The following is a 15,383-nucleotide window of genomic DNA, read 5'->3' on the forward strand; positions in this document are numbered from 1 at the left end:
AGGCAGGAGAATCGCTTGAACCCAGGAGGCAGAGGTTGCAGTGAGCTGAGATTGTGCCACTGCACTCTAGCCTGAGAGACAGAGCAAGACTCCATCTCAAAAAAAAAGCTAAAAAATTAATTAATTAGTTAATTTAATTAAAATCAACACATGCAAAAAATTCTTCTGGAGCCTTGCACACAATTCCAGTTCTTGAAATCATTCATAAAGCAAAGCTAATGAAATAAAGACATGGCTAAAAGGATACGCACTGTCCTGTGCTTATGGAACTAAATTGTTAATGTTCTAAATATTTCAAAAAACAATAATATAAGTTATTTAAGATTACAGATTAAATGGAGGGGAAAAAGTCAATGCAAATTACATGTACAGTAGCAGCCAATTTGCTTGTTTATATAACATACTAGAAGGAAATTTGCCAAAATCTTAGCAAGAAGCTATCTCTAGGTAGCAGCATTACAAATTACTTTTTCTATGTCACTTTATAGCTTCCTATATTTTCTATAACAGAATACATTACCTTGATAACAAGAAAATAATTATAAATTTTAAAATTAAGTTATAGAATTTGAGTTTAAACATGAGGAAGAGCTGCTGTGTTGGAATCCTCAGCCCGTGAGATAGAAAGCACAGGCTCACGTGCAGCCTTGCCACAGGATGAACTATGTTGCTGTGGGAGCACCTCTCTGGGAAAGGGAAACTGCGAGTTATTTGCAATGTCAGACATCACTGTCGTGTTAGTCCATCCTCACATTGCTATGAAGAGCTACCTGAAACTGGAGGCCTCAGGAAACTTACAATCATGGTGGAAAGTGAAGGGGAAGCAGGTACATCTCACATGGCCAGAGCAGGAGGAAGAGGGCGAAGGGGGAGGTGCTACACGTTTTTAAACAATGAGATCTCATGAGAACTCACTCACTCTCACGAGAACAGCACCAAAGGGGAAATCTGCCCACCATGACCCAATCACCTCCCACCAGGCTCCGCCTCCAACACTGGGGATTACAATTCGACATGAGATTTGGGTGGGAACAGAAATCCAAACCATGCCGTTGCTAACCCTGCGCACCTGTCCTCCGGATTCTGAGCTGAATGTGTCCTCCTTCTCCGGGAGAGGAGGGCTATGGTCCCGGTTTGGTTTCCCCCTCCCTCTGCTGGTGGAAGCTGGGTTTTGGTGAGAAACTTCTCCCGGCACGCTAAGGTCTACTCACAGCAAATGTAAAGTCCTAGAGGTCGAGACCCTGATGACTGCCTTTCCTGACCTTGCACTGTTTCTGGTGAGTTCAGTTTAATACAAAGTGAATAAAGTTTGATGATGGCCTCTGGCTGACTGCTGGAACCCACCACACACAGGAATTCATCACTGAGTGACAGCAGTGCCACTTCCCTCCTCACACACGACCACTCAGGGAGGCGCCTCATCTCCAGGTTGACAGTTCCTGGCTGACTGGGATCTGCCACCTGGAAGAGCATCTGTAATTCTGTCTTGTGGAACAGAAAACAATGTGCAGAATAAATTCTTTAAAACAGAAGTACAGAGTACATGGAGGCACATTTATCATGTTCCACATTCTCAACTTTATTCGCTTTTTTCTTCTCTTCCATGGATGTTCCTATTTCTGCCTCATGATGAGAGTGTTTTAATTTTTATAACCACAGAGTACACTTTAGTATCTCATTTTAAACGACGGTGTTGCATACGTTTACTTCTTCTTCCAAAAAACAATAACAGAAATTTCTTCAAGTTCTAAGAAAAATCCTGTCTTTCCTTTCCCCAGTATTTTCCCTATACCCATAGGAGTCCTTCAAATACTGCCTAAGACATTCCCTCTTGAGAAGGCCTCAGGCAGCCAGCTGTTCCCAGTGCTCCTGCCTCCACGATCACTGATGGGGGTCCCTGCAGAGTGTGGCTCCATGGGCAGAGGGCCCCTGCTTCACACTTCGCTGCACCCCCAGGGCCAGAGGGGTGCTTGCATGGCATAGCTACTCAATACGTTTAGTTGAATGAGGAAGCAAATGAATGAACAAAATATTGTTTAAAGTATCCCTTTCACATCAAAAATATAAGGCAATTTTCTGATATCTTAAATTCTCCAGTAGCAATTAACATAAGAACTCACCTTTTTGTTCACCGATAACGTGCTATCACTTTTACTTCTCTTTATAGCTTCCTGTTGAGTGTCCACTTTGGCAGGTCTACATCGGGGTTTTCCATCATTTTGAGCTGAAAACTCTATGTTTACGTTAACTCTGTCAAAATAAAACTGAAGAAAAAAAGCTGTTTTTACTAACAAGGACATTTTCACATTTCCTGTTTACACAGTGTTGGAGTCCCAATACAATCATTCAACTTTCATTAAAATTTTATTGTGTAGGATTAAAATTTTTCTATAACAATATAATTATGTTCAAAATGATTTCTTATACATGAAATGCTGATTTCATTAGTAACTCATTTCTTTGACTATATTCACATTGTGGAAATATTCTGAGGCTGCTAAAATTATTTTACTGCAAACTATAACTGTAACTGCCCCATAGGTTCCTCCCGCTCACTGCACAAAGACCATGGCGTCACAGTAAAAACAGAGTTTAATTGACACAAGGTCCCTGACACCATGTGACAGACAGAGTTATTACTCAAATTAATCTCACGGAAAGTTCAGAGGTTAAGGTTTTTCAAAGGTAATTTGGTGGGAAAGGATAGGGATAGCTAAACAATGGGGGTTTGCTGCTGATTGTGGGGTGTGGTCCTAGGGCTGTGGGAAAGGGTCCTCTTGTGCACTGAGTCACTTCTGGGTGGGACCACAGGAGCCGTTGCCGGGTCTAGGCTCTGATCCAGGTGGAGCCAGGTGGAGTTATCTGTGTCAGATGGGCAGAAAAACCTGAAATGATATCTCAAAAGGACAATCTCAGGTTCTATAACAGTGATGTTACCCGCAGGAGTGATTGGGGAAGTCGCACATCTAGTGTGCGAAGAATCATTCACGTCTATACCTTAGCAGAATTCAGGCTCCTCCTCTCCCCTAGCCTGGTGGTCTCTCATTAGCTTTACAAGGGTGGTTGAGCTTTGAGGAAGGGCGATTATGACTTCAACTATAAACTAAATGTCTCCCAAAACTAGCCCAGACTAAGCTCAGGAATAATTAAGGCAGCATGAAATCTAAAGGCCAGAACGGGGGCTGGCTAGATCAAGATCTCCCCCAGCCACAGTTTTCTCACTGATGTAATTTTTGCCAAGGTGGTTTCACAAACTCAAGCACGTGCTCAGGACCATCACAGGACGCGCAACTTCTAACCTCCAAGATTGTACCTTGCCTCTGACCACTCCCAGCTTCTTTTTCTACAGTGATTCCGGTTTTCTTGGAAATGACCATAGCTCCTTTCTCCTGAAGCTCAATTTCCCTGTGGCCAGAGGTGAAAACAAGAAAAGAGAAAGGAGGGATTAGGAAGACCTGGACCTGGGAGGGGAGCCAGGGTTAGGAAAACCAGGTGTTCCTGCCGGAAGAGGAAACGGTGGTATTAAAGAGACTGATGATCGTTTGGATATGAGAGCAAGAAAAGAAAATGAAACGCAATGAACTTGTGAGAGCCGACGAGAGAATCACTGATCGTGGTTGAAAAAAATGGGCAGTTCTTCCAGCTCACTCTAAGTATCTCACAACTGGGTGTTAGTCCAAACTGCACCATTTTTCAAGCTCCCTGCTATTTTGCAGACCTTAGTTAAAATGAAACAATTCACAGGGATTTGGGCCATGAGAAGCATCCTGCCTAACCACTTGACCACAAGGTGGAAAAAAGCCCCGATGAAGAAACAGCATGCTTCTTCTTATATTCTTCAGGAGAAAGTGCAAGGAGCACCACATTCAGCCCGAACAAGGCACAGAACTGCCTCATCACAGGAGCATCTGATCAATATCCCGATGGGCAGTAACCCATACTGCCCATACCCCTCCCGCCCATACCTATAAATTGCCCCAGCCTGTAAGCAGTGGTGGGCACTGGCCTTGGGTGGTTCCCGGCCTCGGGTGGTCCCCCACTTCTGTAGGTTTTATGCTGGACATACAGCCTGCATTGGCTGGCAAGCCACCCTCTTTCTGTGTGTGTGTGTCTTTCTTTAACCCTCGCCTTTCCTTTAAAACTTAACACTGGCACAAGCAGCGAGCAGTCCCCTCTGCCCAGCTGGACTTTCCCTGCCCAGAGCCTCCCCCATCCCTCAGCCCCTTAGCTGACTTCTCTTCATTCTCCTCCCTCCCTGACACTACTCCCGCCCACCCCCACTGCAGATGCACCTTCTAGCTAATTGTATCATACTGATCTCTACATTGGTCTTCCCCACTGGAACATAAGCCCCTTAAAGTCAGAATGTACAATTGTCAGAGGTTTTTGAACCAAAGTAATTCCATCTTGAATAGGGGCTGGGGAAAATAAGGCTGAGACCTACTGGACTGCATTCTGAGACAGTTAGGCATTGTTATCACAGGATGGGACAGGAGGTCAGCACAATGTACAGACCACAAAGACCTTGCTAATGAGTGTGACAAAGAAGCTGGCTGAAACCCACCAAAGCCAAGATGGCGACAGGTGACCTCTGCTCATCCTCACCGTTCGTTCTAATACGTTAGCGTGCTGAAAGGCACTCCCACCAGCGCCATGACAGTTTACAAATGCCATGGAAACATCAGAAAGTTACCCCATATGATCTAAAAAGGAGAAGAACCCTCAGTTCCAGGAATTGCCCTCCCCTTTTTCAGAAAAATAATCAAGAATCCACCCTTTGTTTAGCATATAATCAAGAAATTACCATAGCCAACTAGCAGCCCTTGGAGATGCTAGGCCTATGGAACAGCATTCGTTACCCCTTCACTTTCTTAACAAACTTGCTTTCACTTTACTCTGTGGATTCATCCCGAATTCTTTTCTGCGTGAGGTCCAGGAGCCCTTTCTTGGGGTCTGGATCAGGGCCCCTCTCTGGTAACACTATAAGTATTATAAGAATTTGTATTCTCAGTATAAAACGAGTCACGCATGTGTTCTAAGTTTGTTGAATAAATAAGAAAAGAACTTAACTTTGTCCAAAAGGCAAAGCTAAAGAGGTCTGATCTTGGCCCTCAGTAGCCAGGAGGTCATCTCCCAGGCTTGGGAGACGTCTTTGTTTGCCTGGGGACCCTCAGCCAGCCAGACAGTAATAATGTGGTTTAGGGTGGGGGCTTTGGTCCTGCAGCTTTGGCTGAGCCTCCAGAGCAGCTGGAGACTAAGCACAGCCTCCCAGGCGGCCAGTCATGCCTGGGTGAGGAACCCCAGTAAAGACTCTGGACAGGGAGACCCAGGTGAGCTTCCTGGGGTGGCAGTGGTCTATGCACCGTCATCCACGGATACTGAAAAAGTAACACTGTCCTGACTCATGGCAGAAGGACAATAGGAGCCCCATGCCTACAATTTTCCTGGGCTCTGTTCCATGCACCTCTCCCTTGGCTGATTTTTTTTTTTTTTTTTTTTTTTTTTTTTTTGAGACGGAGTTTCGCTCGTTACCCAGGCTGGAGTGCAATGGCGCGATCTCGGCTCACCGCAATCTCCGTCTCCTGGGTTCAGGCAATTCTCCTGCCTCAGCCTCCTGAGTAGCTGGGATTACAGGCACGCGCCACCATGCCCAGCTAATTTTTTGTATTAGTAGAGACGGGGTTTCACCATGTTGACCAGGATGGTCTCGATCTCTTGACCTCGTGATCCACCCGCCTCGGCCTCCCAAAGTGCTGGGATTACAGGCTTGGCTGATTTTAACCTATATCTTTTCAGTGTAAAAAAATATAGCTATGAATGTAACAGGTTCCTGTGAGTTACAGGAGAAGCAGTAGACCTGTAGGTCTCTCACAGTTCCTGTGAGTCCTTCTAGAGAATTATCAAACCTGAAAGTGGTCCTGGGGACTCCCAAACTTGACGCTGGTGTCAGACAGAAGGTGGTCTTGTGCAAACTGTACTGGCTCCTAGACTTCAGAGTGGGCTAACCTCCCAATAAGTAGCGGGAGAATCTAAGTCTGAATATTCATTCAGTCTTTAGAAATAACCATCTTTCTGACTATTGTAAGATATAACGGATAAATTGGAAAGGGAAAATGCAGAGAATGAAATCTATGTAGCTGAGCCTGGTGGCACACACCTGCAGTCTTAACTACTCAGGCAGCTGAGGCAGGAGGATCCCTTGAGCCCAGGAGTTGGAGATTACACTGAAGTACAATCATGCCACTGCATTCCAGCCTGGACAATAGAACAAGACCCTGTCTCAAAAAAAAAAAAAAAAAAAAACCCTTAAATGTATATGTGGATTTAAGTAATAATTCAGTTTTCATTTAAAGTTAGGTACACATGTGTAAATAAAATATACAACATAAAAATTGAAATGAACAGAGAAATTTCCTATACAAGTAGAGTATTGAAGAAATAGTAGTGATGAGTGAAAATAGAGTCTCTAGGGGTGATAAGATTTAATAAATCAAGACTCCTCAGGGAGAAGCTCAAATACTGTAACTTTAAAAGATGGACTGAAAAACAATTCAGTGTCTTTCAGAAGTAAAGAAGATAAATCAAAGTACTTTAAAAGGAGGCAGAAGTTTTTTTTAAGGGAAAATATGTAATTATTAATATTTACATACCAGTTGAGCTAAAATATTTATGATTTAGGAAGTTATTGGCATAAACTAAAATCTGAAATTAAGTGGTCGTTTCTACGGTCCGTTAAAGGTTTCAGTGTGTTGTAAGGAAGACAGTTCAATCCATTTCTTTCCTGCATTTATGAAACTTTAATCTCTATAGAGTTGAATTTGCTGCCAGTTCTGAGGGTCATTGTGTGCCTGACAACATTCGCCCACAGGTGAGTGTTGTGCCGCTCCCTTGTCCCCCGGGAACCATGTCATAACGAGCATGCAACTGGAGATCCTCGTTCATAGGAGGTGTCATTGTGCAGAGACCAGCTGGGACATTTCCACAACTCCAGATGCTCGAAGGTCTCTCCAAATTCGCCTTCTTAGGAAACAAAGAGGCATGCGAACTTGAACGACACAGAACTGGGGTGATCCGTGAGCTGGTGGTCCAGTTTGTAAAAATACTGGAATAATGAAAGCAAGAAGAATGCAAGTCAAGCAAGTCAAATTACCTCGATATCATACAAATTCACAGCCCTGTGGGACCTGAAAAGGAGCAGAGCCTGACCCATCAGGCACAGGACAACAGGGAAGCTGTGGACCCAGTTCTGGTTGAAATCTGGGCTGGGAGGATTCTGGTCCCACCACTTGCGTGCCTGTGACCTTGAGCAAATTACCTAGCCTTACCGTGCCTCCATTTCTTTATTCATAAAATAGAGCTTAACATTGTACCTAATTCCTCTCACTATTGTGCAGTTCACTGGAATAACTTAGGCCAGCACTAACAATGACATTATATAACCTAGTATACTTTACTAATAACAATGATTAAACCCTAAAGCCTTAAACTTGGATTTTATGATTGAAGGCATCAAAACACCATAGAACTCGTATTTACTACAGAAGTGTTTTGTTGTATTAGAAGATGAAGAATAATTTTTCTGAGCCTAGGCATCAGAGAGGCATTAATAAATACCCTAGTAAGTGCGTCAAACTCTCACAATGTCCAGACATGGTGCCAAGTGCTTTGCCCATCATAGCACCTTGACTACTCACGAGAACTGTACAAAAAGGTGTTATAAATGGAGAAAGAAAAATGATAACTAAAGTCTACTCGACTCCAAAATTCAAACCAGGCTGAATAGAACCAATATAAATTAGAGTCAACAGTGGGAGGGACCAGCATAAATTAGGGTCAATGTGGGTCAGGCCCAGGATGAAGCAGGGTCACCAGCTGGTAAGGATCAAGAGGAAGCAGGGTCAAGAGTGGTTAGGACCGAGACAAATTAGGATCTTCAGTGGGTAGGAACCAAGATGTTTTAAGGTCAAAAGTGGGTAGGATCGAGATGAAGTAAGGTCAGCACTGGGTACGGCCCAAGGTGAATCAGGTCAGTAGTGGGTGAGAAGCAAGTGTAACAGGGTCATCCGTGGGTGAGGGTTGAGATGTACTAGGGTCGACAGAGGGTAACGATGTCTGCACACATTATTCATCCCACAAATGCTGGTTGATAAGCTGTGTGCCAGGCATTGTCTGTCAATAGCGACACATGGATATATGGAGTATATCCGTGGCTCATGAACTTAACTTTCTAGTGGATTCTATGCACCTTGACAAGCCATTGATTCCATGCTTCCAGGGCTCACCCCAGGCCCTGCTGGTCCAGATCCCAACATAGAAGGTGTGCTAGATAGGAAAGACTCCAGCCGGGAAAACAAAATAAGTTTGTATTTAACAAAATACAAGTACAAATGAAACCGTCGGCTATGGAATGAGCAGTTGTCTCAAATCTCCTTTCAAGTAAATGTGGGGACCACATCTGACCAGTGTGTAAGATCAAACCCCACGCGGACGGATCCCAGCAAGTGTCCTTTATGTATGAAAAGGAAGAAGAAGACTTCCCCATGAAACGTATTCAGAGAACAATCTTTTTGATTTCGTCGTATTTTAACTGTATGCAGACATAGGAGTCCTTGCATAATTAAACGTTTCACGTTCCTTCTTCCATGACTGTGGATGCAAAGCGTGGTCCCCAGACATTGTAGGGCATCATCCCTCAGCTTTGCAGCCTGGTGATGTGAAGCGAAACACCATTTCCCCTTTTTTGTGGCAGAAGGAAACAGAACACAACTGCAAGGGGCTTTTCCCTCCCCTGCTCATCCTCTTTCCCCAGACAAATTTCGGTTTGCTATGGACTCTATTCTGCTGCTGGCTGAGGAACTCTTCTTGTTGGGGAAATACAGACCTCGTCTCCTCGTGGCAGGAAAAGCCCTTTTCTTTCATTTTGTGAGAGGGCGCACAGAGTTTCTCCTGCATCTGCTGCAGCTGTGCCCGCAGCCCAGCACGGCCGGGCGATGCTGCTCCCAAACTGCTCAGCCCCCAGCGCTGTGGTGGCCACGGCTGTGGGTGTCCTGCTGGCACTAGAGTGTGGGCTGGGCCTGCTGGGCAACGCGGTGGCGCTGTGGACCTTCCTGTTCCGGATCAAGGTGTGGAAGCCCTATGCTGTCTACCTGCTCAACCTGGCCCTGGCCGACCTGCTGCTGGCCGGGGCCCTGCCGTTCCTGGCTGCCTTCTACCTGAGCCTTGAGGCTTGGCATCTGGGTGACGAGGGCTGCCGGGTCCTGCGCTTCCTGCTGGACCTCAGCCGTGGTGTCGGGGTGGCCTTCCTGGCCGCCGTAGCCTTGGACCGGTACCTCCGTGTGGTCCACCCTCGGCTCAAAGTCAACCTGCTGTCTCCTCGGGCTGCCCTGGGAGTCTCTGGCCTCATCTGGCTCCTGATGGTCGCCCTCACCTACCCAGGCTTGCTCATCTCTGAGGCTGCCCAGAACTCCACCCGGTGCCTCAGTTTCTACCCCAGGGCAAACTGGGCAGACGGCTCCTTCAGCGGAATCTGGCAGGAAGCACTCTTCTTCCTTCAGTTCGTCCTCCCCTTTGGCCTCATCATGTTCTGCAATGCAGGCATCGTCAGGGCTCTCCAGAAAAGACTCCGGGAGCCAGAGAAACAGCCCAAGCTTCAGCGGACTGAGGCGCTGGTCACCGTGGTGGTGGTGCTGTTTGCTGTGTGCTTTCTGCCCTGCTTCCTGGCCAGAGTCCTGATGCACACCTTCCAGAACCTGGGGAGCTTCCAGGCCCTGTGCGCAGTGGCGCACACCTGGGACGTCTCGGGCAGCCTCACCTACCTACAGAGTGTGCTCAACCCCGTGGTCTACTGCTTCTCCAGCCCCACCTTCAGGCGCTCCTATCGGAGGGTCTTCCACACCCTCCAAGGCCGAGGGAAGGCCACAGAGCCTCCGGGTTCCAACCTCAGAGACTCCTATTCCTGACAATGGCAGGCGCCCTCAACTCCCGTCTTTATAAGAACTACCTGTGACCTAAATAGTAATTACTGCTACTTTGGGATTCTGGAAGAAGAGGAAATCTTGAGACTGCAATGCAAGGATCAGAGCTTCAACCTGGGCACAGGTGCTGCAGGCGTGGTCTTAGACTTTGTTGACCGGGATGGTGGTCCGTGATGTTACCTTGTAGAGTGGCAAATCAAAATGAACCGGCCACAGCCTCCTCCTCCCCGGCTGTGATGCGGACTCAGTTGCTGAACTGAAAAGTTGGCAGCTGCTGCATCTTCACACGTGAAGAAATGTAATTTGCTAAATCCGTGAAGGAAGAGAAGGCCGGTGCCGGCATCTTTCCAGTTCCACTCGGTCTCAGCAAGTCATTTTCATTTACTATGCTTCAGTTTTACATGCAAGAAAACTATGTTTTCTTCTCACCTGCTGTGCAGACAGGGGATGGTTGACGTCAGAAAGTGCCCTGGTTCTAAACAGAGGCTCTGCTGTATATAAGGTACTGTCATATATGCTGGGCTTTATCTGGAACATCACGTTTTTGTTTTCATAAAATTTTGCTTCATTTTTCTAGATTATACATTACGTTAAGGAAAATCCAGCGAGTTCCCTAGTTTGCTGTAAGAAACGCTTTCCTGCTGCATTTCTGAAATTTGCCTCTAGAACAGTTTTTTAAGCTTGAATGTCTAAAAGGCTTTTGAAATTTACTTTGCTTCCCCTGATGTGACAGAAAGGTCACAGAACCTTATACCTCCTGGGAGAAATGCACAATGTAAGCTGTCACATGGCACTGCCAAAACTGGTGGACAGGGTGCACGGGACCTGCTGGGGCTCCAAGGCCACCTCGTGAAGGCAGGCAGGCATCCAGCCCCAGCCCCTGGATGCCGTTGCAATGGCTGCATCTTTTCATCTCATTCCCTGTAAACTGTATTCCAAAACCGAGTCTCATGATGATGATAAAAGATTTCCAAAGTCACTTTCCTTGTCGCCTTATCTCTGTCTGCTCGAACCTAGAAGTTTGCTTAGGGCCAAAAAGCAGTCACCACCAGGCCCAGAGGAGGCAGAAGGCCTGCCTTGCCATGACCTGGGCCTCATGCAGCCGCCCATCAGCCTCCCTGGAGCTACACACATGTTATTCCTGTGCAGACACCACTGCTTTTCCCATGGGAGTAGTACCAGGCTTTCTGTCATATTCCAGGTCGAAACTGACTGCTTCAGGCAATAGAAAATGGCAAATCTCCCATCTTCAGAGCTGCTGACCTGCCAGGGAGGTTCCTAATCAGAAGCAAATTTGAAATGTGGGAGTGGGTTCCGCCTGTTCTGCTAAGGAAGGATGTAAAAATCTGCCTAATAAAAGGAGTGTAATTTGGAATTCTACTAGCATTACTGTGCACTGTCTCAGGTTTTATTTCCTCCTAAGTGAATGAAATTTCAAAGGACTAGGAAGGGAACAATGACCAGACAGCTGTGAGGTGTCTAAATTCTCTAATGTAGACACGGTCTGCACTGTGCCTGTTTTCTTCCCTTGAAACAGAAATGTCTTCATTTTTCTTCCTCTGATCTTAGTGCATATTTAATTTTAAATGCTGCTTTGAAAAACCTAACATTTAACAGAATCGTTTTCATATCGTAATAAATTGCCCATAAGCATTCTTTGCACGATTACACAATAGTCCTCACCATGGGTTTTTCCGAACTGTTTTTCTGCTGTTGGATGTTGAGATCCGTAACTCTCTGCGCAGGTGGAATCCACGCACTGAAGTGGCATGGTCACCTGAAGATGCCCTGTAGCAATAGACCCCCACAGCCAGCCCCTCCACTCACAGGGAAGGCTCTGCAGGCCAGCACTGTGCACGGGGCAGTCACGGGGCTACTGACTTTCCCAAACCCCATGATCTATGGCTTTTTCCCTGGGGTGCGCTCTCTTCTCCGGGATGCCGCAGCTTCCTGTACGCTCTGCCTTCCCTGAGCGCATTTTTAGCCTGGGAAAAATTCCCGTCTCTGGGTGGTCTCAGCTCCGCACTGCTGTCTCTCGAGTTCTGACATCGCCTGGGCAGAGCTGGCAGCCCTCCACTCTGCTCACAGGCGTGCCTGATGCAGCACTGCAGGCCTGGGGGGTCCAGAGCTTTTAGGAGGCCCTAATGCCTCTGCCAGCCCCGGGTGTTCTGATTCAGTTGCCTGGGGAGGAGCCTGGGCACTGGTAGGCCTGAAGTCCCCTTGTTAATTCCATCAATGGGCAGCCAGGTCTGAGCCGTGCCTGGTGAGTGGCTCAGGACCCAGGCAACAGCATCCTGCCCCATGACTTCTTAGCTCAGTGACCTGGGACAAATCACTGCACTGCTCTCAACTTGCCCCTTCTGTAAAATGGGGAGAGTAAAACCTACCTCGTGGGATTATGGTGGGGTTTAAGTAAAATAACACCAAGCATTTAGCACATAGCCTGGTATGTCATAAGCATTCAGCAAATACTAATTTGTTGTTTTTAAGTGATTATACAATTCTATTTTCATTGCTCACTTCCCCAACCAGATTGTGGAGCCGGTGGGGACATAGTTTTTCCCTCTATATTCTCAACACAGAACCTGGCATGGGAAGGGTGTCTCGTGAACTGCAGTTTGAAAAGTTCTGTTAAATCAACGGTTGATGATCATTCTTCTTGTGTAGTCGATCCTTTTTGGATATTTTATGGCCATTCTGTGTGTCTCATTTTGCTTCTCACATCTGTGAAGTGGAACTTTTATTGTCCCTCGGGAGGCTGAGGATCACACAAGCACCACCCCCACCCCCACCCGACCGGGGATGTTTCTCACGTGGCCAGCGCCATCCCATCAAAGGAGCAAAGGAGCACCCGCAGCACTGCACACACATGGGGGCTCTTGTTCAAGGCGATGAGATAGCAAGGGTCTGCTCTCCGGGTTATTGTCTCCGAATAAAGAAATTACTCAGAAGGAAACTGTGAACAGACAGTGAATGGCGAGCCTCAGAACCACAACTGTTTTCCTGCCAGTAGCAAGTTCCAGTTTCTTTTCTCGTGTGACTCACTTGTGATGAGTCGGGGCACCATCAAGTCTGACAGTCGTGAGAACCAGCACCGTGAGAATTCCGGCAGATCCAGGGAGGACAGCCAGGAGCTTCATTTTCCACTGGAGTGCTGAATGCTTCCCACATGGAGGCAATGCTCTCAGCTGCAAAACTCTGCTGTTGGTTTCTCTTCCTAAAATCTACTGGGTGACAGCTAGAGAAAGCTTGTCCTCCGTCTTCTCATAATCATTTCTGCCAGTAATAAAATCAACACTTTTGGCTTATTTAAAGGTCAGGACCATGAATGGACTCTGCATTTGCCTGTGGGCATGGCTGGGGACTGTGAAATGCATTTTGTGACTCTCAGGGGCTTCCAGAACATTCCACTAAGTGCTTATGAAATCCTCAAATAAGAGTCATCCCTGCAATGCCTCTTTTGTGTGTGGTAAAAGACACATAGAGTTTATCATTCTGATCATGTTTAAGTGGCATTAAGTACATTCGAGTTGCTGTGCAGCCACCACCACTAGCCACCTCCAGAACTCTCCTTGCTGGCAAAACAGAAGCTCTGCCCCTTTAGACAGGAACTCCCCACTTCCCTTTCCCCAGCCTCTGTCAGCGGCCACTCTACGTTATTTCGCTATGGATTTGACCACTCTATGTACCTCATATGATTGGAAACCTATAGAATTTGTTCTTTCATGGCTAGATTATTCTGCTTAGCGTAATATCCTCAAGGCTCGCCCATGTGACAGCATGTGTCGAATTTCCTTTTTGTTGAAGGATGAACAATATGCCATTGTTTGCATACACCACATACTGCTGATCCACTCATCCGAGGGTTACACTCACCTTTTGACTGTTGTAAATAGTGCTGTTGTGAACAGAGGTGTACAAACCTCTTGGAGACCCACTTCAGTTCTGTTGTATGTATATCCAGAAGTGAAATTTCGGAATCATATGACAACTCAATGTTTGATGCTTTGAGGAACTGCCGTATTGTTTTCCACAGCAGCTGCACCGTCCTGCATTCCCACCAACAGCACACGAGAGCTCCAGTGTCTTACACCCTCACCAACACGCGTTCTTTTCCAGTTTGTTTGTTTGGTTTCTAGAATAGCCATCCAAATGGTTGTGAGGTAGAGACATGCTTCTTTGAAAATCAGGAAGTGCTTAGAATCTTCAGAAACTGAGAAGGAATCTCTGTAGCTGGACACTGGACACTACAACCAGCCTACAATAAGTGTATGATGTGGTCACAGGACACTCCAGTCCAGGAAATCACGGGCCATTTACATACAACAGTGAGTGTATGACGTGGACACAGCACACTCCAGTCCAGGAGATCACGGGCCATTTACATACAACAGTGAGTGTATGATGTGGTCACAGCACACTCCAGTCCAGGAGATCACGGGCCATTTACATACAACAGTAAGTGTATGATGTGGACACAGCACACTCCAGTCCAGGAGATCACGGGCCATTTACATACAACAGTGAGTGTATGATGTGGTCACAACACACTCCAGTCCAGGAGATCACGGGCCATTTACATACAACAGTGAGTGTATGATGTGGACACAGCACACTCCAGTCCAGGAGATCACGGGCCATTTACATACAACAGTGAGTGTATGATGTGGTCACAGCACACTCCAGTCCAGGAGATCACGGGCCATTTACATACAACAGTGAGTGTATGATGTGGTCACAGCACACTCCAGTCCAGGAGATCACGGGCCATTTACATACAACAGTGAGTGTATGATGTGGACACAGCACACTCCAGTCCAGGAGATCACGGGCCATTTACATACAACAGTGAGTGTATGATGTGGTCACAGCACACTCCAGTCCAGGAGATCACGGGCCATTTGCATACAACAGTGAGTGTAAGATGTGGTCACAGCACACTCCAGTCCAGGAGATTGCAGGTCATTTACATACAACAGTAAGTGTATGATGTGGACACAGCACACTCCAGTCCAGGAGATCACGGGCCATTTACATACAACAGTGAGTGTATGATGTGGTCACAACACACTCCAGTCCAGGAGATCACGGGCCATTTACATACAACAGTGAGTGTATGATGTGGACACAGCACACTCCAGTCCAGGAGATCACGGGCCATTTACATACAACAGTGAGTGTATGATGTGGTCACAGCACACTCCAGTCCAGGAGATCACGGGCCATTTACATACAACAGTGAGTGTATGATGTGGTCACAGCACACTCCAGTCCAGGAGATCACGGGCCATTTACATACAACAGTGAGTGTATGATGTGGACACAGCACACTCCAGTCCAGGAGATCACGGGCCATTTACATACAACAGTGAGTGTATGATGTGGTCACAGCACACTCCAGTCCAGGAG

General features: G+C 46.7%; 1 protein-coding gene across 1 annotated transcript; it reads left to right on the forward strand.

Annotated features, from left to right (window-relative positions):
• The first annotated feature begins 8,924 nt into the window (after positions 1-8,924).
• GPR31 (G protein-coupled receptor 31) lies at positions 8,925-10,941 on the forward strand. The gene has a single exon (XM_012471038.2). It carries the CDS (start codon positions 8,991-8,993, stop codon positions 9,957-9,959), a length of 969 nt encoding a protein of 322 aa, XP_012326461.2. The 5' UTR covers positions 8,925-8,990; the 3' UTR covers positions 9,960-10,941.
• Positions 10,942-15,383: the final 4,442 nt, after the last annotated feature.

This window comes from Aotus nancymaae, unplaced genomic scaffold (assembly GCF_030222135.1).
Source record: "Aotus nancymaae isolate 86718 unplaced genomic scaffold, 86718_ANA_hifiasm-v0.15.2.pri h1tg000040l, whole genome shotgun sequence".
NCBI lineage: Eukaryota > Metazoa > Chordata > Mammalia > Primates > Aotidae > Aotus > Aotus nancymaae.